Source organism: Lagenorhynchus albirostris, chromosome 13, assembly GCF_949774975.1.
Source record: "Lagenorhynchus albirostris chromosome 13, mLagAlb1.1, whole genome shotgun sequence".
Lineage (NCBI taxonomy): Eukaryota > Metazoa > Chordata > Mammalia > Artiodactyla > Delphinidae > Lagenorhynchus > Lagenorhynchus albirostris.
Window position 1 is genome coordinate 36,206,605 of NC_083107.1, and position 22,768 is coordinate 36,229,372.

Consider the following 22,768-nt stretch of genomic DNA (forward strand, 5'->3'; position numbering starts at 1 on the left):
GAAGGGAGAGACAGTATGGAAAATATAGAATAACTCTTTGAGAACTTGTTAGGTTTTCAATTAAGGAATTTTATAAAGATATCTTGATGCTGTTCTTAAATTAATTCTGCAACAGAAGCCAAGTGGTGTTTTTTTTTTTTTTTGGTCTTGAATAGTAATGATACAGATTTTCTTTACCAATAATGTATATATTAACTACATTTAATATATCAGATACATTTTATTTCTGTATCTCTAAAGAAAACTTTAGTGCCTGTCATTGCCTAATGACATCAATAACATTCATTTATTCTGCCAAAGTCATGAATTTATCATTTTCACAACTGAAAGAAAATTCACAATTTATCTGTGAAACTATTTTGAACAAAATATATGAAAAAACTGGTAATTTTCTTTTGACACAAAAATTGAAACCTCTCGGTTTTCTGGTCTCTGAATTCGGCATGAATTTGCTGACACTCGGTGCCTTTTTACCTGTTTTTCCTCTCACGTTTAATACCCCATAGAATTTTTAAATTTAAGAATATTTTTCCAAAGAAAAAAAACATTTACAACGTTGAGAAATGTTTCCATATGCCCTCAGTAGCTACTAACCATAAAATACTGAAAAGCTCTACAACAAACGACGTTACTTCACTGAATCTTTTCAGAGCTTCAGCAAATTAATGCGGTGCTCCTGAGATGGTTTTAAGAATTTTTAAAAATTATTTAAAAAACACAAACACGACCTATCCTTTAGCCCTAAAGAACCTCACATAAGTTCACTGTAAGGTAGGCTTTTTTGCCCCCAGAGTCTGAGCAGAGAACACAAGCCATGAGTAGAAAACATGAAGATTTCGTTGAGCACTAAAAGGAACAAAACTGTTGACGTCTTAACGTTGCTAAGTGTTCTGAAGTTGCTTAATCTCCTTAAATTGCTTCAATTCTAGTTGCTTCCATTGTGTCTCTAACACCAAAACCCAAACAAACCTCTTCCCTCAGAAGAATGGCGAGCTGAGGGCGGTTCTCAGAGAACCTGCCTGTAACAGGTGGCCCGGAAGGACCTGCCGCGCTCCCGCCGCCGCCGCCTGCACTCGGCGCCGCTTCGGCGCCCCCACCCAGTCCGGCCACTTCCGGCCGCCCCCGCCACGGCCACGCACCTTCCCCGCTCCCCCGAGCTCCCGCGTCCCAGCAGCCTGAGTTGTCCCAGGGCCTTCCCGCTCCCGGTTTCCACTCAGCGCCGCGGGGCCTCAGCACAGGCTGGGAGGCCCTGGAAGAAGCACGTGCCTCTTCTCGAGGCCTAGTTCCCCGGGCGGGAACTCCCGCCGGGCCTCCGTGCGCCCGGCCGCTGGTCCCCGTCTGTCTGAGTACGTGGGCACCGAAGCTTCTGGAAGCCGCCAAGGGGCCAGGCCACGGGGATGCGTCTCACCTAAGTGCCCGCAGCCTCGGCCCAAAGTGTGAGGTTCTGGAACAACCCCGACAGAGTTGGGCCAAATAACAAATGCGACGTAATTGAGCCCCAGGGGGTTGAGTACCTTGCTCCGGAGGGCACACGGTTGTCCGAGCGGGTGCAGAGCCGAATCTCCGTGGTTTCATTCCACCGCGTAGCCAAGAGGACCGCTGGGCCGCACAGAACCCGCCTCAGGGAGCTGCGGCGGGAGGCTGCCCAGAACCTCGAGCGGCCGTGGCGGCGGCTGCGTGAACCAGGGCGGCCCTGGCGAAGGCCAGGCAGGGTCGGCTGAGGAGAGCGCCCGGTAGGCCCTGAAGCCCCGGTGCCCAGGCTTGTGCCGCGCGAGCTGGACGCCTCTTTGCGCCGGCCGGGACTCCCTGGCACGTGTGGGCCCCGCATTCCAGGGGCCCCGGCGCACACCGAACCGGCGCGCTGGGTCGCCCTCCACCGGTAGCGCCGCGGGGCCAGGCTGGGCGGGGCCGTGGCTGCGCCCTTCTCAGGCCTTTAAGTAGTCGGGGATATTGGGCTTGTTGGGTGGGAAGGCGTGGGCCTACGGAGTCCGAGACGGGCCTACGGAGTTCGAGACGGGCCTACTGAGTCCGGAGGGAAAACGCGGCCGAAAGGGCTTCCCTCCAGTCGGGGCTTGCAGCACTGAGACCTAGCTCGGCGCGGGACCCTGGAGGAGGGGGTCATTCTCCAAACCCGGCCTCACGTTGTGTTCTCAAGTCTTACACGGAATGAAAAGAATAGGGTGTGTCGGTCACTTCGCAGGAAACTTTTCGTTGTTTCCTTATTTCCTTCCCGCCCATGGACAAGTTGAGCAGCTTCTGGGCCTTACACCCAGGAGGTTTCAGACCAGAGTATGGACTCTGGGTCTTCTGGAGGATCATCTCACCCCATCCCCACCCCTACCCCTGTCTTCCTCAGGGGAAGGTGGAACCGTCCTTCCGAACCCCCTTGTGTGAGCCAGGAGTCGTCTTCCCCTGCCAAAGTGAAACGCGTCCCTATCGACTTTTCTAGATTTTGTGTTTGCGTTTTAAAGAAACTTAGCAATACGAACAAAGATATTTTGGCTACTTCTGGCAGGGTCTGAGGGTTTAAAGGGACTTCTTAGCACGTGGAAGGGATGACTCGGATTCCCCCGGCCTCCGTGAAGCCACCGGGGACAGCTCAGCAGAAAGGAAGGTCGTCTGCTGCCAACATGCAAGACACGGATCGGTTTTTTGTCGTTTTGTTTTCTTTTCCTTTTTGGCTCAGCTCTGAGAGCATTACAGACCTATCCTTTCCCGCCTCCCGACCCTCTTCCCCTCCCCCTCTTCTTTCTGGTGCAGGCAATTAGGGTGAAGAAATCAGTGCCAGGCTCCTGCCTCTGAAGAGAAAGGAATTGCTTCGGGAATTGAGCCCTGACACCTGTCTCTGTCCTGGATGGCGAGAGGGGATACGGGGTCAAAACGCCTGGGGGAAGAGGCCGGGCTGACCGGGAGGGGGGACCCTCCCTAGGAGAGCATTTTTTTGGCCTCCAGCTTCACACAGGTTATTAACACGCGGGTTATTAACACGGGGGGGTTCCTCTTTTTAGTCCCCTCCACCCACCCAAGACCAGGACCTGGGCTGGAAGCAGAAGAGCAACACTGACAAGCCGTTCATTAATTTGCATTTATTTTCGGGAAATAATGTAGATAAAGGGGGCGGAAGGGGACTGCCTTACATTTCAACAAGTAATTTGCGATCTTCACATCGGACAAATCAAATTTACAAATTACTTTCCCACCTACTGGACGAAAAGGCCAAAGCCAAAACTGATATACAGGCGTGGGTCCTCCGCAGATTTCGGAGAATGAAGGTGCACTAAAAACTCACTAGACAAAACAGGGTTGTTTAAAGAGAGAGAAGCCGACAGAGGAATTGGAACCGGGGTTTGGGGCCTGGGTTTGTTTGTTTTTCCATAATGCTGTATTTTTATTTTTATTTTTTGTTTTCTTTTGGTTTTGATCTCTTAACTGGAACTGCGACCCTGTGCTTAGACCTGGTGAAGGGCTCAGTCCTGCGCCCCGGCCCAGACTAGCCCCCTCCCCTGTACCCTGACTTGGCTCTTGCCTTCACACTCCCAGACCCTCCCGATCCTCCGCGCGCAGCTTCCTGAAACCAAACGATTCTCTTTAATAAATACACAGAGGGAGAAGGTGTGAGAGGGCAGGGAAGCTTTGCAACAACTGAAAAAGTAAAAGCGCCATCGTTTGAGGAAGAGAGGAAAGGGGACAGAGGGAAAATATTTTTTGCTTTTGTTATATATATATGTGTATATATATATGCTGTATATATCTTAAAGTTCTATTTCTTGGACTCTAAGACGAGATATGCTCAGTTCAACCAACAGCAACTAAAAAGTTTAAGTGGTCCCTGGAACGGACCTGACTATATACAGCATTCCCGCCGAAGCGGAAGACTGAGCCAGTTCTACGCAGGGCGGGGCTGTGCGCGAGAGGCTATGGGTGCGCTCCTCCCTCCGGGCCTCGTCCCAGCGCATCCGGCTGGGGAGGAGGAAACGCCGGGAAGCTCTGGTCTGCAGGCGGGGAGCGGGGCTTAGGGCAGCTGAAGGGGCGGCAGTCTGCACGCGAGAAACGCTTAGTGGTTGTTTTGATTTGGAGTAGAGTATGGGTGCACTCCAACAGGCAGACACATGCCAGTTAGTGACTCCAGTGTCCAGAAAGAATAAATTAAAGTGTAGGGCTCAAACAGCAAGTCAGAGCGAAGAGCCTCCGAAGGCTGCAAGCGCATAATAACTGTCCAGAAAGACTAGAAGATGGTGACTTAGGAGTTCGTTAGGGGTTGAGGAGGGGAGCACACAGCTCTCCCATATAGAACTTGTGGGCCAAGCCGAAGCACCGGTCCCCTCTTCCAAGGGGTGGGCAGGGTTTGCACATCCCCCAAGCAAGTGGCACAAAGATGAGGGCGGCAGTGCAGCAATGGGCATCTTTTGGGAGCATGAAATTTCAGGTCTGGAAAAGCCGAGGCAAAGGCGGGCAGTGCAGCAGCAGCAGCAACAACTGGACGGGGACCACGGAGGGCGCAGGTAGTTGCGTTTCTTCTTCTCTTCCTCCCACTCCTGGGCTCACAAGACCTGAAACCTCCATGAGGCTTGGTCCTTATAGTCCAGACAGTCAGGCGAGTTGAAGTTGAGTTTCCAAGCGGAGGAAGCGGCGGCGCCAGGCTCCTTGTAATCCAAGCAGTCGGCAGAGTTGAAGGCGAGCCCCGAGCCGCCGTAGCCCTGGTGATGGTGGTGGTGATGGTGGTGGTGGTGGCCTGAGGACTGGCTCAACGGGTGGTGCGCGTGGGGATGGTGGTGATGGTGGCTAGCCATGGAGGAGGGTGCCATAGGGCTGAGCTGGTGCGGGTGGTGGTGCGAGTGCATGGGCGCTAGATATGAGCTGCAGTCCACGCCGCCAAAGTAGGAAGAGGAGGGCGTGGGGTAGCCCTGGCCATAGCTGCCGCCCTGGCCGTAGGACATGGGATAGGAGGCTGCGGCAGAGGCGGCGCCTGCGGCTACCGAGCGCTGCATACACGATGCGTTGCTAGGCGCGGCCAAAGGCTCGGGCACCGACACGGAAGCGGGCGCTGAGCCGGGCGAGATGGAAGCCGGACTCCAGATGGACGAGGCAGCCGGCGTACTCAACGACGACGGGACTGCCACCGCCGGGTTCCCGCCCAGGCCTGCAGCCGCTGCAGCCGCCGGGTTGGCCGAAGCGCTCGATGCGGAGCTGGAGGACGAGGCGGAACTGGACACAGCGGGCGGCGTGAACTGGCCGCTGCTTTCGGAGCCCGAGCTCTCCCGCACCGGGGAGGACTTCTTCTTGGCTGGGCGGCTCTTGGTCCCGCTCCCGCTCTGCTGCTGCTGGCGGCATTTGGCACGGCGATTCTTGAACCAGACCTGCAGCGGGCCGGGCGGGGGAGAGTGTGTCGGGGGAGAGTAGAAGTTGCCACTCCCCCGCCCCTTGGACCAACACCCGGCCTAGGATCCGCATCCCTCTCCTATCGACGCCTCCTCCCCTCCCTATCTCCGACCCGGCCAGACCTTGCATTCCCTGCTCCTCCACCCTCCCCCATCCTTCTGCTCAAAGACCCTCCTCTGGCAAAGTAGGGATGTGCACTCCCCCCCACCCCCAGCGCAACTCTGCCGGAGGGCGGAACATTTGTGTCTGTCCAGCCAGAAGTTCAGCCATCTCTAAACTGATGCTGTTGGCTGCTTCCCAACAGACCTATGTATGTTTGGAGGCCCTGTCTTCTATGAATAGAGCTCAGTAAACTGCGGACAGGCACAGAGCAGGCCGCGGAGTGGGGGACAGTCCCCGAGTTTGAGGCCGGAGCCCCTCCGCCCCTGCAGGTCAGGTGCTGGGCAGGGCGAGAATTTGGATGGGAGCAGGAGCAAGGCCAGGAGGCTGAACAGAGGCAGTACTCGGGGGACTAGGGAAGGAAGCCTGGGCAGAATTTCGTTGGACTTCTTGGCTCCAAGTGGGGAACCAAATAGGACAGTCATAAAGTTCTCAGTCCTCCTGGAAGGCCCCGGTACAAGACATGGCATTCCTGTTCTCTCGAGCCTCTGGGGGGAAAAAGGCAAGATAAAAGGCCTTTGAGGAGAGTTCTGAGTTATAATCCGAACAGTATTTTCGGGTCCCTTTCATCGCAAAAACAGAAACAGCAAAGCTGGTAGCCAGGTTTTGCGTTCGGCATCCTCTCCAGGCAAAGGAAATGTCTAATCAAACTGGCGCCACCCGTGGGGCGCACTCCCAGACAGGGCACCAGGCTCTGGCCAAGCCCCACTCTTCTATTTCCAGGATCCCCGGGATACAAGGCAAGGGCGGAGGAAGAATTCAGGACCCGGAAGGAAACTGCCAAGTCCTGGGGCGGCCAAAGAGGCAGGGGCAAGTGTCGGGCTCTCAGGGCACGTTACCTTCGGGAGCCTCGCTTGTCCTCCGGCTATCCTAAAAAGCACTTTGGATAGCAAAGGCGCCCCGGGGCCAATGGCGGAATCCAGGGCTCTAAGCTAGCTCCTCTAACTTTGGCCCCTCTGCCAGGCCCGGCCCAGCGCTAGGGGGAGTCTGAGAGGGGCTACCCAGCCTGTAAGCCCGCCCCGACACCAGACCCCCATTCCCAGGCCCTCTCCAACCAGCCCCAGCACCCCACCCCCGACCCTGAAGTCCCGCGAGGGCGCGCACCTGGACTCTGGACTCTGGCAGGTTGATCTTGAGCGCCACCTCCTCGCGCATGAAGATGTCAGGGTAGCGAGTCTTGGCGAAGAGTGCCTCGAGCACGTCCAGCTGAGAGCGCGTAAAGGTGGTGCGCTCCCGTCGCTGCTTCCGCGGGGTGGCTGAGGGGAAACGCGGGGGCGCGTCGGGTCAGTGGTGGCCACGCGGACTCGCGCTAGAGGACGCGGACCGGCCCCAGGCAGGCTCTGAACCAGGCCGTTGCAAAAGAAAGCCGAGCTCCGAGCAAAAACAACTCCCCAGAGAGGCCGAGCCTGACAGCCACAGGTGGGAGAAACTGCATGTGTGAGCGACTGGGAGCCAGTGTCTCCGGTACTCCAGGACTGCCCCCTTCCCTGCCTCTCAGAGGTTAAGAAAGGAAGAGAAGTTATACAATCTTTCTTCCTTCACTGCCCCCCTCCCAACACTCTCCCTGGCTGGAAGGTGGGGAAGGGGTGTGCAGAAACACGTCCTGGAAAACACTTTCCGAGGGAAAAAATGGGGGTGAAGAAGTGGAACCTAGAAAAGACAGCCAGGATTCTGCTCAAGTTGTCCACATCAACAGTGCAAAAGTTGGTGCAGGCCACCCGTCTAGAGGACAGTTTAATTAGGGAGGGAGAATCCCCCCTCCTCAGCTCAGCCAGTCGCTTTGCATAAGGCAAGCTCGGCCCTTCCTCTCAGAGCCTAGCAAGTGTCCATATTCCTCATTCAATGTTGGGGGGAAAGGCATAGATCCTTTCTCTCTCCCTCTCTCTCTCTCTCTCTCTCTCTCTCTCTCTCTCTCTCTCTCACACACACACACACACACACACACACACACACGCACGCACACACACCACCCATGAGAAATCGAATCCATGGGTAAATGCGCCCTGTGCTGGCAGTGGGAGCACAACGGGAGACAAGGTGCCCGTGTGGCCAGGCAAGGAGGGCTCACGTCTCACATTTTCGCCGCCCCGCGATTCTGCCCTGCGAGCCTGCAGGGTGTCCTGCACCGTAAGCAGACTAGGCAACCGGTTCCCTGGGCCGATCCACGACAAAGTTTGTGCTTAAACCCGGGAGGCTGGGGATCCCCAAGATTTGCAGGGGCCGGGGGCGGGGGCCGGTGCTCACCCGGATAGCCCACGGAGGGGTGTAGGAGGTCCATAGCCGGCCCGGCTAGGCCCAGCCCGTTCATGCCGTATGGGGGTTGTTTGAGGTAAGACATCATGCTAACAGCTGGGTGGAGGCGCCCCGAAGGATCCAGGGGGCCGGGGCCGGGCGCAGTGCGGGGCTCCCACTGCGCAGTCCTTCAAGCTCTGTTGCGTCTGGGGGCCCGGCCTATGGAGACACGAGACACACGGAAACCGTCACTCCCAGCCATCACGGCTTCCTGGTCTTGTCCGAGGCAAGGAGTCACAGGATGGGGAGGGGACGCCGGTTATGGAACTGTACAGGGCGGTCAACTCGGCTCTATAAGGCCTTAGCCCAAAGACCACAGCTTCTTTGAAAAGTAAAATAGTTGGATCATGATCTCCTCTTTTCGGGCTTGGAATGGGCCAGACACTCATAGGGCGACACTAGGAGTGAGGAGAGGTTAAAATCAGGGCCAAGCTTGGGAGGTCAGAGCCTGAACCGCAGAGTCGGCTAAGACTAGGCAAAATTCTGGTCGGGTGGGAACGGGCCTCACATCGCACAAGAAAACATTTGCTCGGCCCCCAGGCGGCAGGAGATCCAGAGCATGAGGCGTTGTTTCAAACGTCTTTGAAAGTGGGACGCACAGGTAGACTCCGGAGAGCCCAGGTGAGGCACTGCGGAGGGCTAGCGGCACCTGAGCCTCTCCAGGACGCATTGCCCACTTGGGAGAGTGCAACCTGCCAAAGTCTCCTCGGCTGGGTCCCGGCCCTAGAGCCTACAGCCGCCCTTCCAGTTGACTTCTCTGTGCCCAGCCGCTGAAAGACTGCTTACCCGGAATCCCACCCACACTTCGACCACAGTTTCAAGGCCAGGTCCCGCAGAGGCGACCAGAAAGGGTCACTGTACAGGTGGCGGTTCTAAGACGCCGCCCGAGGTCACCGGCGCCTCGCCACAGCCGCAGGCCGTTTTTCGTCAACGCAAGCCGGTCCTGGCTGCGGACAATGGGGTCCCGGCCGGGGTTAAAAGGTGACCTGCCCAGCGCCCCAAGTGTCTGGCGGATTTGGGAGGCCTGAGTGCAGCAGGTCCGGTGCGCTCCCCGCCTATCCTACTAGCTGAACCCGCGGCCGCAGGACCCGATCGAGACTAGAGAACTAGGCCTCTGGGGCGTAGCTCGCTCTGACCCGGGCTGGAAGGTCGACGCCTGGCTTCCCCAGCTGCCCCCAAACTGAGGCGCTACAATCAGGGGTCAGGAAGTGGCGCTGGGGGTGTGGGACTGAGACCCCAGAGGACCTGTCGCTTTACCCCGCTTCAAGGAACTCAAAGCAGACCTGGGACCCGGGCTAGAGAGTTTAGGGAAAGAAAGAAGTTAGAGCTAAAGAAGCCTCCCGCTCCCGTCCCCATGGGACCTGGGCCGGGAGAACCTAGTTTGCAGGGAAGGCGACAGAAAGGAAAGAGCCTGGGCTCTGGGGCCGAAGGAGAATGGGAATCAGCCGCGGCGACTCATCTAGGCTGCTGCGTGAGTTTTCAGACTTTCTTCAAACTTAGCACTTCAGCTCGGTTACTTCGGAGGAGGCGGGGGAGGGGCGCGGGGCCGCAGCAGAGCTCCGGGGTCCTCAGCGCAGCAAGAGGGGAGCCAGGTCGCCTCCCAGCCCCGCCCACGTGCCGGGGACCTGGGAAGCGGGGACCCGTTTGAGGACGGGGAGGCAAGAACAACCGACGCATTCCCAGAGTCCCGGGCGGCTCCCGGCTTTCTCCTTACCTGCCCTCAGCTGCCGGGGCCGCTCACCATCTACCTCGCACCCTCACACGGACCTTCCGGGCAGCCAACCTGCAAAACAGAGCAGCACAGGAATTACCCGCCGGGTTGGGCGGTTGGTTAGGACCCCCGGATTTCTTTCTTTCCCCAACTTCCCTCCTCCCTTTCTCTTTCTTTCCAGTGGCTTTGTGCGTGTCCCTCCAGGTTTCACTTTATTTCATACACACACTTTGTTTGCAAAGCCCTACACGCTCCCGAGACACTGCCTCGCCCAGGACCGCGCCGAGGGGCCGCAAGGAGGAGGGTGGGGGTGAGAGGGGCAGAGCTGGGAGGTGGCTCGAGGTTGCCGTGGCACTCCGTGCAGCGTGGAGGCGGTGGGGGCTGGGGAAGCCCCGCAGAGGCACTTCGGAAACTAAATAAATCAAGCGATTTACCTTGTCGGAGTGGCTTGACTGGCCGGGTTGTTTAGGTGATTGGAAATGTAGCCTGATGAAGATTGATCACCTTTCTAATGCCCTCCCCGGGTATGTGAACGCGAGGTGAGTGCGTAACCGGGCTAGGCTGCCAATCCCTGGCCCCGCGCGGGCTGAGTGACAGGGAGCCGGGCAATGGCAGCACGAGCCGGGGGTTACCTCCGCGCGCCCCCGCCCTCCCCCGCCCCCTGCACCCCGCCCTCACCGCCCGCCCGCCCGCCCCGCCCCGGTCGCGCGCTAACTCCGGGGCTCGACTGGCGGCAAACGCGGCGCAGAGCGACGCGAGGAAGACGAGCGCAGCGCGGGAGCCCAGGCCGTGGAGGGGGACGCCGGTCCCGAGGCCGCCCCGGGGCTCCCCGCCCTTCTCTCGCCCTTTTGGCGCCCTGGAGGGAGTGGCAGAAGGAGGCGAGGTGCTGGAGAACCGGTTCTCGCTCTCCCGCGCGCCACCCAGCTCGGCGGCCCGGTGGGCGCGAGGACCCGGGAGCCGCGGGCTGGAGGGGAGCGGGCCCCCGGCCCCTCTGCCGGCGCCGCGGGCCCCAGTGTCTTCATCCACCGCGCCACCACCCGCAGAGGGACGCCGCGGGCGGCTCGTGCTGGCACAGGCTACTTTGCCGAGCGCGGGAGCAGCTCCCAGTGCGCAGATCCCGCCTCGGCGCCTCAGGACTCCCGCGCCTGCGAGCAGCACCCGCAGGGGAGGCACGGCCACTTACCTGCTCTTCGGCGTCTCCTGGTGTTCCCAGTCCCCACGAAAGGTGTTTGCAAATCCTAAACGCTTCTTTTGAAATGTTGGAGCGCAGAGTCCCCTCTCCCTTACACACACACTCTACTTCTGAATCGAAAGGTTTGGATAGGAAACTTTCTCTTTCACACTGTCTCCTTCCCGTTCTCCTTTTACAAGGGACAATTTGGTGGAAAACGTGGCCACAGACCCCTGCCCTCAATTTCTTTCCCACATGCCGCAGGAGCCTCCTTGAAGCGATCTCCCCGGATCGTTCGTACTGGCGAAGCCCATTTCCCAATCGAACAAACTTCTCAAACACGTCTACCTGGATGGACTTGTCAAAGCGCAAAAAGAAAAGTGTTTCGCCCCAACACTGAGTAAGGCAATTCTTTTAAATGGCACCTCCTCCTGAATATTAGGCACTTTACTCCCTTTCGAGGAATTCCTACCGCTTCTTCCTAATCCCCCCTCCCCTCCACCTCAACAGGCGGAGTGAAAAGTTTGAACAGGAGTAAGTGTGAGGGCGAGTCAAGGAGCCACCGGGCGCTTCGCAGTGGGGAGCGCGGGCGCTGCGGGGCCGCAAGGTCGGGCACCGAGAGCGGACCAGGCGCGGGGCGAGGAGGTGGAGGAGAAGGAAGGGGGAGCCCGCTGAGTGAAAAGGGGCCGCGGCCGCCGCTCTTCAAAGTGCTTCCCCCTCCCCCAAGCGACACTTTCCTTTGGAGTCCGAATAAAATACGGTAACAGAATATGATGGAGGGCACACTGTTTCCTTAACTGCTTCTCAAAGAACCCGGGAGATGTTCTTAGGACCTTTAATAAGGCTTTGGTCGGTCCTTTTGTTGATCTCTCAAAATCAACTCCTTCTAATTGAAGTTGGAGCTGAAAGCGAGCTAATGTTCAAAGAAAGTGGCCGCCAGGCTAACGAAATTACATTTTTTTTTTGACGATGAGGGAACATCTAATCAAAGGGGCAAAAGAGGAGGGGTGGGAGTGGGGAAGTATGAAGGAGAAAAGGTTTTACAAGATCCTTCTCTGGTTCACAAAAGTCGGCGACACGGGCGCTTCTCTCCAGAACAAAGACACCGCGGCCCATTCACAAAAGGGAGAGAAAGAGAGAGAGAAAACAATAAAAGAACGGGAGAAAAGTAAAAACATGAACAAGAAAAAGACTTAACAGGAAAAGAAACTGCGCAGAGCGCAGCGCTGACCCGAGCGGGGACACACCTTTGGCTCGCGCAGGCCCCCGCAGGGAATAGTCCGCGAGGCCCAGGACTCCGAGTCCCCGAAATGTGCAGAGATTTAAGGAAAAAAACGAAATACACCCCCGCTTTCGGTTCTGGGGAAAGGCGCGGGCTGGAGCGCACTAGTGTGAGGGGGAAGAGTATGCCGGCGCCCTGGGGTGAGCTTCGGCGGCACTGCGTCCGTAGCCCGGCGCTACCCCGGCCGGGGCCTGTGCGCTGTGTGCCTGGGTTAGCCCTCCCAGGCCTGGGTGCGTGCCCTGTCCCAGTCCCGCAAACTCTCGCACTCCCGCCTCCTCCCGGCCCCGTTTGGCCTGCAGCTGCGGCGCTGGGCCGAGGTCCGGCGCGGCGAGGTGGGGCGGCAGTGCGCGCTGGAATGTGCTCAGGCGGTCCCCAGGGCCCGCCAAGCGGGAGCCGGGCGCTCTCGGTTCCAGATGCTGCCGCGGTCTCGGGGAAGTTGGGAGGTATCAAGTAGCACGATTTTTCCCCCCTAATGAGAGTATTTATCTAATCCCAAATTGCAGGCGAATTTTTTTAATGCTCAACCCATAAAACCCCGGGATTAAGAGAAGAAAAAGAGAGAAGAGGGGAGAGGGAGGAGAGTGGAGACGGGGGAGACTGAGATGAAAGTTTCTTGTATGTGGCGTAAAGGACTGAGGCGGCCGTCGCTAGGCAAATATCCAGGTGGGAGACGCTGGGCCAGAAGCCTCGACCGTTCCAGCAACGGCCGCAGCTTGGGGAGGGGAAGAGGGGGCCTCGCCCGGGGAGGGCCTGTGGATTCAGCTCGAGGGCCCCGGGCCGGGGAGGGGGCGTGGGAGCTGGGTCCTGGCTTTAGCATCCAGGTGACCTCGAGGCCGGGCCAGACTCTGGAGGACACTTGGGGCAGGGGGAGGGGTTTGGCTCCGGGGCCCTGGGATCCTGGCCAGGGGCGGAAGTTCTGCACCGGCCCGCGGGCTGTGCCCAAGCCAGCCGGCTGCCAACACTCCTCCTCCTCCTCCTCCTCCTCCTCGGCGACCCCCGGGCCCACAGCTTCTTTTGCCGCCGCGCGGGCTTTCGGATTGCCGGCCTCTAGGCGTGCTGGGCTCGCGCCTGCGCCCGGGAGGCAGCCTCTGGGCACCACGCGACGAAATCGGGATGCGGCGCCCTCGCCGCGGGCCTGACCCCGATGGTCCCCGGGGGCCGCGCTCCGCCGCCGCTGCGGGGCGTGCGGGCGCCACAGAGCAGCCCAATGGAAACCCCGCGAGGCTCGGGACTGAGGCAGGAGGGGCAGGGAGACGGGCAACAAATCTGGGGCTAGCAAAAGATTGTCACTTGGCAGGTCGCGAGCGGCTTGGGGGAGCCGCCTCTCTGCGAGGCTCCGCGAGAGGGAAGGTTCCCCGAATCCGAATCCTGCGTAAATGGAGTGGGTGACGCCGGTCACCCAAGCCCCAGGCTGCTCCGGGCTGATGGTTTTCGTCTGCCGGTTTCCCTGGGGTTAGGGCCAGGTTCTGAGAGCTTCCCCCCAGGAAGCGGTAGCTCCCTCTGCTCTCCTGCTCTAATAAAGACGGCAAATACCCGATTTCATTTAGTTCTGATAACTTTTCAATAACTTCTTAAAATCCTTGTCGTGAAGAAATTCTACCGTAGGAAGGTTTTATCATTTTGAAAGACTGGCGGCTGCACAGTTTTCGAAAGGAATTTGTGTGTGTGTATTGGTATAAATATTTGTCTGTATATGTACATATATGTATATGTGTATATATGTATGTATGATCTAGGCTAACGTATAAATGCTAGTGGACTGTTTTCTCTGTCTCCAGACTTGTTGAACGAGCTTTCTTTGTTTCAAGACACCTCTGTAGAGGAGTGATGGAAACTACCATAAAATCGCCAGTTTTTTCTGTAGCTTAGAACTTCTGGTTGAAAGTTCCCTTTCCCTCATCTCATACACACACACCTGCACACACTTACCCTCCTCCTCCCCTCCAACAATAACCCTCTTCCTTTCACTTCGGCATCTACAGTCTTGCCGGTTATCAGAAGTCATAGTTCTTCCTCATATGAGTGCAAAATTATAACAATGGAAAATTACATTTTTTTCAGTGCTGTGGAATCACAAATCTCAAATCATTAAGAGAGGACCCTCTAAAAGATGATAGTTTACACTGCTTAAGAAAATATGACTAATTGCTTTTCAATTCGCATTCGTGTGTCAGCAGGGCCCCTCTGGGGTGGTGTAAACTTATTCAGCTCCAAATACAGACCAGTATCCTGCCCTGCATTCAAGAGGACCATTTTTCCACATGAAAAGTCTTATGAATACAAAAACTTCTCAAGTTTTCATTGCAAAGAAGTAGCAGCAGTGTTTAAGGTAAGAAAGTTTCTGCTTTTATTGAAAATTTATATATGACTCAGTATTGTAATAAATAAACAGATAACCATTTTCACAAAAAAATGACAGTGCTATGCTAGAGAAGAAAATATTAATTGGAGGATTTACTCATAATGGCAAGACAGACTTTTATCAATACAGAATAAATATTAACACCATTCTTGAGCCAATTTTGAGACCCAACAAAATGTAGGAACCAAGCTAGATGTAATAAATAATTATCCAGAGAAAAAGATGGCGCATTCTCAAATGATAAGACTGTCTTTGTAAAGTGATGCATGTCAATTAGTCCCATCCTTACAGCTCACTTCAAATCACAGGACTTGTTTCAGGCTACGTTAAAGGGCCATCCTCCGAAGAAAGCAGAGGAGAAGTACCCTATTATCTTCATAGTGAAACGCAAAACAACTGCAGAAAATCCCACTGGTAAATAGAACACAGTTTAATAAGTAAATTGAAGATGATCTAACTATAAAATTTAGGTAACAGACTCAGTGTTACATATGGCAGGACTGGAAAAAAATCATTCATGACATTTTCCTTATCCCTCCCTCTTAAGCCCCCTCCCACCCCTCATTATGCTATTAACAATAACAACAACAACAAAAATGTTTTAAAATTTTTCTCCATCAAAAAATGAGGGAAAATAATGAGGGAAGAGTTTTCTTTTCTTTCTTCTTTGAACAGTTTCTTGAACACTCCTAATACCAATCACTCACAAGATGTCTGTGCAATCTATTTTACATGATTTCAAGGAAATGATTAACTCACACACACACAATCCTTAAACAAAGCTATTTCGGAGTTCTGTACACTGTCTGGAAAAAAGGGAGGAAAAGAGGTGGTGGTAGTGGTAAAGAAGTACAATCCAGCCAAACAAAATGTTAAAAGTTTTAAATCAACAACGAGAATGACTTTTTCTGGTCTGGGGACCCAAGGCTAATAAAATGTTGGTCAAGATTCTGGTCTGGCTTCTATTGCAGAACACATTTCTCTTCTTTCTTGGCCATCTTGCCTTTGTTTTGCTCCAGAGTTCGCTCCAAATGCTCGTCTTCTTCTTCGGCCCTGGAAGTCAAACAGGAAACCAAATTATTTTTCTTCTTGGAGCGCAGAGCGGCACTCTCCTCTCGCCCCGCATTCCGAGCCCCAGAGGGAACGGGGTTCGCGGGGCCAGCGGGAGGCTGCCCCGGCCCACCCGGGACCTCTGGACTGAACTTTCCGAAAACTTCTCGGCCCCTCAGCAGGCGGCAGAGCCTCGACCCCGACCCCACCGCCCACTTACTGCTTCTCCTGCGCGTCCAGGTCCCTGACGAGCGCGTCGCGCTTGTCCACTAGGGCCACCAGCTCATCCAGCAGGAGCTGCTCGCGTCGCTTCTGGGCCTCGGTCTTCTGCCAGTCTGCAGGGGACGGGAGGCTCCTTACCCACCCGGTCTCCCACCCCACCCGACCCTCCCCTTCCCGCCTTTTCCAGTTCCCTTTTATTTCTCTGCAAACCATATTACAGAGCCACTAGCTAGTGTTTCACGGAGAGTTTGGCCGTCGTGATGAGGATTTCGCCCCTAAAACCCTACTTTCTAAGTATTTTCCGTAGATGGAGACAGCTACGGGCTGGGCTGGAACCTGCAAGAGACCAGGTGTGCGCCGGTGGCCAGCGGAGGTGCGCACCTGATGTCAGCCAAAGTGGGGGAGGGAGAGCTGGAGGCCCAGAAGAGGTCGGCCCGAGCGGTGAGGGGGGAATGTGGGTGAATGAGGAGGCGGGAAGCAGAGATGGGCGATAAAATCACCCTGAAAAGGCTAGAGAATCTGCCTGAGAACCTATCCTCCTCCCCCACCCCCATGCTCACCCCATACAGCCCATTCTTCGCTAATTTCCTCTTCGCTCTATTTTAGCAGTTGGATGTATCTCACACTGGGCGCCATATGCTTCACAATAACTTTAAAAGTAGTGAATCGGCTAATTAGCATTTTTCTTTGAAGTAAAAAATAAATTTGCTCTGCAACATTACACTGCAGCTCTCGATCGCATCACAGCCAGTTTTCTTTTGGAGAGGTTTGCTGCGTGGTTTCAAATCAAAGCACTTTTGCAAAGGAAAAATCACATACTTCTTTTTGAAACCCCGGTTGGAAAATCCGATGGGCAGTGCTCCTTCCATGGGAAGGGGCAGTTTTTTGACGGTTTTAGGCCCCAATAATATATTTCCTAATCATTGCTGGTCTGATAATTTCCTTAAGATGAGCAGCAGTTTCGTTTAATAAAAACAGGACCAAATCGAACATTTAAAGCACTTTTGAAACCAAAGCCAACTGCTCTCTGGCCAGACTGTAAGGGCTTGTAGCTGTCAATCAACCCCCAGTCTACCCCGCCTCCCTCATTAGGAAGGTAAACAATGAAAAGAAGAAGTAGATGATGAGGCAGATAGCCGAACAAATGAGGACCTAGAGGGAAACAGGACACCAGCTTAAAAAAAAAAATACCCTGGCCACTGACTCATGTAGCCCCCTCCCCCAGCAAATGCACTTTCCAAAAAACAGAGAGGAGTGCAATCCTTTCTGGTTTCTCTCTTCTCTCTCCATTGCCCTGGGCAATCATGTTAAAACTCACATGGCTGGTGCTTATTCAGATAAACCCAACAATGCACACCGCTGGTTACCATGTGAATCTTCACAAACCACACAAGAATGTGCTGGTTCAAATCCCCCCGACCCCCTCCAAAGCAAAATTTATTCAAGACAGCAAACTGCTCAGCAGCTTTATGAAACCAAATGGAGCTAGAGGGAATTCTATCTTGTATTTACAAATTAAAAATTAGATGCATCATCATGCAATAAAGGTTAGAATAGCAGCAAAAAGCTAGAATAATTTATTCTATTTTATCACTATTCCTTTCATTACAAGCTCGAATACATACACACATATATATTAAACATGCCATATATTAATTACCCACATTCGATACAAAACATCACAAATAAGTACATTAAATAATTGGCCACATTACATTCTTATTTAAAAAGAAGTGAAGTATTCTATTGCATAGAGAGGAATAAAGAAACTATTGCTATGGAAAGTTTTTTTCTTAATATAAGAATTTAAAAAATAATAATGAAACAGCAAAACTGGAGAAAAGCCATATCTATCACAATTTTATTCCTTGGATTTAAATGCAACTGAGGTCAGGAATGCTGGACAATTTTCTAATCTGGTTCTTGTTCTTAATCAGTTTCATTCTACACAGCAGATAAATTAATAGACTCTCCAGGTTGGAAAGATCTTAAAGGTCATCTAGTCTAATTTCAGGTAACTGTAGTTCTAGAAATATTAACTCAGAGAAAAACCTGCTAAATTTGTAAAAGATTTGTAACTAAATTTTATAATTATTAAGATTACCAATTTTGATGAATATGGATTTTTCCATTTCCAACCTCAAGAAATCATTCTGATTATAAGCTTAATTTATAATTCTTTACTTCCAAAACATTTTGATAAGGGCTTTACTACTGGGAAATAAAATTTCTCCACTGTAAACTTAAAAAATATAATTAAGTTGAAAATTACAAAATTTTTTTAAAGAAAAAATAAATTTTAATGACACATAATCTTCTTGAGTAAATTATTCCTTCCCTATATTTGACCAGTCACTTTTAAGGTTCTAATTAATAATTAGAAATATCAATATTTCTTTAACTTTTTTAAAAATAAGGTTTTAACAATATGGATAAGAGAGGAAACAATTTTATATTTTTAATCCATTAAGTATTGAATAATTTAAAAAATCTTAACCTTTTCCTAGCTCAATGCTGACATTTCACATAACTGTAACAAAAACATTTTTAAATTATGAATATTTAGGTAATTTTCATCATCTCACAAATTTAACTGACATTAGAATTTTAACTGTTTCAGCATAAACTTATAGGTTTTTTTATATTAAATTTGTCATCACTACATTAATATCTATCTACAAATAATTAGGCAAATTGTGGAGAAAATAGCTATGCGCAGTGAGTAGATTTTACACTAGCAAAACTACTTTTACTTTGGATTTGCTTTCTCACAGGAGTAAATTTATACACATTCACACACATATTTGAATGCTAATTTGGGAAATTAAGTAAACTATTTTGATGATTTAAAAAAATTTGATAACACCTTTAAAATTGATCAAGATTCACATTTGTATGTTCAAGGTCTACATTTAAAAATTAAAAAATCCCTCTTTAAATAGCTTCACCTAGATGTAATGTCATGTTTTAAAAGCCTGAATGTAACTTTATATGTTACTTGTTATACATTTTAAGAAAGGATTACTCACCTATAACAGCTAGCTAGATGCAATGACTTTGCCTTGGACAGACTACAATGTGGGTTTTGATTAATTTAAAGATTCCAGTGTACTTTTGCTACAAAAGCCATATCCTCTCACAACAAATAGGATTAAGTTTTGATGCTGCATTTGAGCCAAAGTGTTAAAATAAAGAGATTCTGTTTATGTCTATCTGCACTGAGCTGTTTTGTTAATCTAAAAAACTCTTTTTTTATATATAGGGCCAATTATTCATTCCCTGATTCAGTTTATTTGCTGAAGTTGATAATTACCTTGGAAAAAAGGCAAAAGAAATACCTATAAACACTTTAATAGAAAGGACCTAAAGTTCTTGTAGTAAACCTTCAACCTTGCCACTATAAATAAGCCTGGCACTTTGATGAAAATTAACACTAGTTTTGTAAAGAGCACATTGGGGGATTGCAGTCAAGTCTTATCTTTAGTTCCAGTCAACTAGCAATCCTGAAAGAGTTTGCATCATCATCAGAGCAGGCCATTTGATAGGATTCTACCGCTGTACCTAATCAATCTATGGAAGACTGTGGCTGTGCTGTGTAACAAAGCTAAAATAGATTTACAAATGGGGTTTTAGGGGATAAGCTCCTCCACAGGATTACATATTGATTTTAAATATAAAAAGCTTATCATATAAGCCATAACTACAAAAATAGTGAACCTATGCATAAATCCCTTTAGAAGAGCACCCACTTCAAACTCTAAGCCAAGAATAAATCAAGATGTACAAAATCCTAGAGAAGATCCATTTCTTGTGCAGAAAATGAACACACCACTTTCCAAAAGCCCACCCCAATGTGTGCAGAAATGAATTTATCTTTCCTGAGGGGGCATTAAATAATCTGGAACAGAAAAACTATAGGAAAAGTATCTGAAAGATGCTTGTTAGCTTAAGGGATCCTACAACTTAGCTCAGTAGAGTGAAACTCCTGCAATGAAAACACCTCAGGGAAAAAAAAAAGGCCAAAGTGATTATGGATTCTCAGAAGAATGGATATATTGAATGTTATTATTATTATTTTGCTCTCAAACCAAGTTGTTAATACTTCTTTCACTGGACTATGACTATTAATATTCTGTGCTTTTCTCCTAGTTAATGGTTTCAGTAGTAGATTATTCAAAAATATTTTAGTTTATTTATTATGAAAACCATCTTATGGCTACTAAGTAGAAGAGATGGGAAAGAAAAGAGGAAGGGACTTTAAAACAAAGGAAAGCAAAACAAAACCAATTAGTGTTGCCTGTTCATGTGTTTTTCTGTGGTGTTTTAACACTCTGAAAGACTACTGAATGTGTGTCCATTCTAAGGGCTGGCTCAGAGGATACTGTCTTCAAAGAACTGATGATCATGATGCTCAGTATCACTCTAGGACAGCCCAGGCCACATATTGCCCAGGCTAATGGGACAGGCCTCTCTCTGAGAAAGTGTCTTTATTTGTATTCAACAGGCTGCTTCTTTCCTCAAGTCTCTTTTCCCCCTCAACCAGCAACAGAAACTGGCTGAGAGATTTAAGGCACAATCACACATGGGACAATAGTATTAATTAAAAAATAAAACAGAACAAAATCACAAAAAATTAACAATTGTATTAAAGGTGTATGAAAAGAAAAACATTAATTTTTTTTCTCTTCTTCAAAAATATTACTTTCTACTGCTCTTCCATGTGTACAAGGGGAGCAGGCAGAAAAATGTTAGATTATTTAAGACTGTAGGTCTATTATATAGGGATAGGATGGCCAATGAAACTGGGATGTTTTATATGTATTATGGCCCTCCTTTAAAGATGGTACTATTTGGTAATAATACTGGTTTTGGGATAGAAGCAATATCTGCCTTAAAAGTCAACTGTATTGTATCAAGCTGTATCTTAGGGTTGATTTAACTTACTATACATGAGAAAGTAAATTTTTAAACATTGTAATACTCTGTATTGAGCATAATATATAATTAATCTATAAAGAATAAATTGTATAATGAGTTATACATACATTTTATATTATACATACATATATATATATATATATATATACCATATAAATAGTATTTGCTATACCTAGTTTTCAGATGACTATTTAGCTTTCCAATCTCTTTTAAGACTATACCATGACTACAAAAATTATAGCAAGAGGAAAAACACCATTTAGTATATTTGTGCATTTTATTCAGTGGCAAGTTTCACAGAACTTCTTAAATAATTTTGACAAATTTTATAGTCATTATTAGTGATATAATTTGATAGCCACTTGAAGGAAATTAGCTATCTGAAAGCCTTTTAAATAAAGTAAATCTAATTTATAAATTAGGACATACAAATGTTGTTAGTCATATTTATCAAATGAGATTAGGAATATAAAAGTAAGAATAAAACTTCTATAAATGTATAAGATACTATTTAGATAAACAGCATGTATTTTATTTACTAACAATTTTAATTAAAATATTTTAAAACATATGGTTTCATTTGAATTTCTCTTACAAACTTAAATTCCCAGTTTCTGAACTAATTAGAATTGACTTCTTATGGATCAGGTACCTTATCAGGTGAAGAAAGAAATTACAATGGACAGTCAATGCATGTGTTAAGAGGTCAATACAGAATAGGAAAATCAATTTGCATTGATTAGACAAAAGGTCCATTTTACAGAGCCCAAAGGATTAGCTTTTAAGTGGACATCTTTGAACTATAAGACATTTTCAACTAAGAGGTATAAGGAGAACAGCATTCTAAAATAGTAAGAATTAAAAAAAAATAAGCATATATAGTAAATGCCATAGTTAAGCTAGCTGATGTTTATTGATATTATGAACCATGCTTAGGATTACTATATATGTAATTCATTTAAAAGCTTTATATAAAGTGTGAAAGTGTTGCATTTATCTCATATGCCGGAATCTTTGCCTGATTATTCACTTAATAGGAGCTGGAATCTTAAGAACTATAGCAGACTGGACAGTTACATATTTGTGTTGACATCAATTAAATATTAAGGTAAAATTTAGAGTATGAATGTGAAAAATCAAAATGATAGATCTTTCTCAAACCTCTTTAACTTGCACATAGTAAAATGTAATGAAATCATTTAACTAGTTATAGTTTCCATTTAATGGACATTTAAGCTTACAGACAAAAGTTAAGACAATTTTATGTTTAATAGCAAGCATAACGATGATCTGAATTAGGGTCCTTAGGTTTTACATGACTATTGGTTTCTGACTCTAAGGCATTTATTTGCAATTCCTGTAGGTCCTTAGTCAGACCACACCTAGTGAGACCAGAAGTGTATTACACTCTTTAAATCTCTTTGACAACTGACACCTCAAACACCTCATTTGGCCATGGCATCTCTTACCTTCAATGGCTAGCATTGCCCGCAATTCCCGATTCAGCAGCTCATATCGTCGTTCTAAATCATGTTCTTTTTCCCTAGGCAAGTTGCAAAAGTTCATCAATATGCTAATTACTAAATCATTAAACACTTAAAAGAACCTTTAGGTTACATTGATTTTAGGACTCATAACTGACTGTTCTCTTTAACTTTAAGCCACTCAAAACAAATGATACACAAACCTAAAACCTTCCTCAGGTTGAATATTTAATAGTGCTATTATTTTTCTCCTTCAATTTTGAATTGCACAGAAGTATATTTTAATCTGTGGATAAGCAGTCTCAATCTTCAATGCTTCTTGTATTAAGTGCCAGGTATAAGGTTATTTTGTAGAATATTTTTCATAATTCGCAATAAACACTTTTTTGTCTAGAACTCCGTGTGAAAAGAGTACAAGAAACATGAAAGTACCACCAGTGAAAATTTAATATAGAGACAATTAAAAAGGCAAGATTAGTTAAGTTCTGCACTTCTTCATAACTCCTTTATCAAGTTCAGGCATGGCAGAAATGACAAAAATAGAGGTTTTCACTAAAATAAAACATGTAAGCCTGCTTCTTCCCACACTAGGTGGCATAATATAAGAACATTGTTAGTGAGAAAAAGGAACAAGCATTAAGTCCTATGTGAACTAAATGCTAAAGACTGAAAATGCTTACATTTGGTCTAGTCTCCATTTTACTGTAATTCTTGCAAT

The 22,768-nt window shown here is 49.1% G+C and overlaps 2 protein-coding genes across 8 annotated transcripts in view; both read right to left on the reverse strand.

Moving 5' to 3' along the window:
• Nucleotides 1-3,066: 3,066 nt before the first annotated feature.
• OTX1 (orthodenticle homeobox 1) lies at nt 3,067-12,225 on the reverse strand. 4 transcript variants are annotated; one of them, XM_060169651.1, is made up of 6 exons: nt 10,725-12,225; nt 9,976-10,027; nt 9,545-9,613; nt 7,783-7,989; nt 6,643-6,794; nt 3,067-5,357 (listed from the first exon to the last, which is right to left on the reverse strand). In XM_060169651.1, exons 4-6 carry the CDS (start codon nt 7,877-7,879, stop codon nt 4,542-4,544), a joined length of 1,065 nt encoding a protein of 354 aa, XP_060025634.1. In that variant the 5' UTR covers nt 7,880-7,989; nt 9,545-9,613; nt 9,976-10,027; nt 10,725-12,225; the 3' UTR covers nt 3,067-4,541. The 4 variants fall into 4 exon arrangements, with proteins under 4 accessions (XP_060025634.1, XP_060025635.1, XP_060025632.1 ...); XM_060169652.1 differs by lacking the exon at nt 9,976-10,027; XM_060169649.1 differs by lacking the exon at nt 10,725-12,225 and having other exon boundaries at nt 9,976-10,154.
• Nucleotides 12,226-14,562: 2,337 nt separating this feature from the next.
• EHBP1 (EH domain binding protein 1) overlaps nt 14,563-22,768 on the reverse strand; it is a 348,334-nt gene continuing 340,128 nt past the window's right edge. For all 4 annotated transcript variants that reach the window (XM_060169057.1, XM_060169058.1, XM_060169056.1 and 1 more), the window contains 3 exons: nt 22,036-22,109; nt 15,627-15,741; nt 14,563-15,409 (listed from right to left, as the gene is read on the reverse strand). In XM_060169057.1, the coding sequence (XP_060025040.1) occupies nt 15,319-15,409; nt 15,627-15,741; nt 22,036-22,109 (280 nt within the window). In that variant the 3' untranslated portion in view covers nt 14,563-15,318. The remainder of the gene's footprint in view (nt 15,410-15,626; nt 15,742-22,035; nt 22,110-22,768) is intronic.

What these genes read in the sequence shown, in the direction of transcription:
- OTX1 (XM_060169652.1), bottom strand. Translation starts at nt 7,879, where the DNA reads ATGATGTCTTACCTCAAACAACCCCCATACGGCATGAACGGGCTGGGC. An exon ending in CCCCTCCGTGGGCTATCCGG is followed by an intron (nt 6,795 to 7,782) that starts GTGAGCACCGGC and finishes GTTTCCCCTCAG; the next exon opens with CCACCCCGCGGAAGCAGCGA. An exon ending in TGCCAGAGTCCAGAGTCCAG is followed by an intron (nt 5,358 to 6,642) that starts GTGCGCGCCCTC and finishes GGCCCGCTGCAG; the next exon opens with GTCTGGTTCAAGAATCGCCG.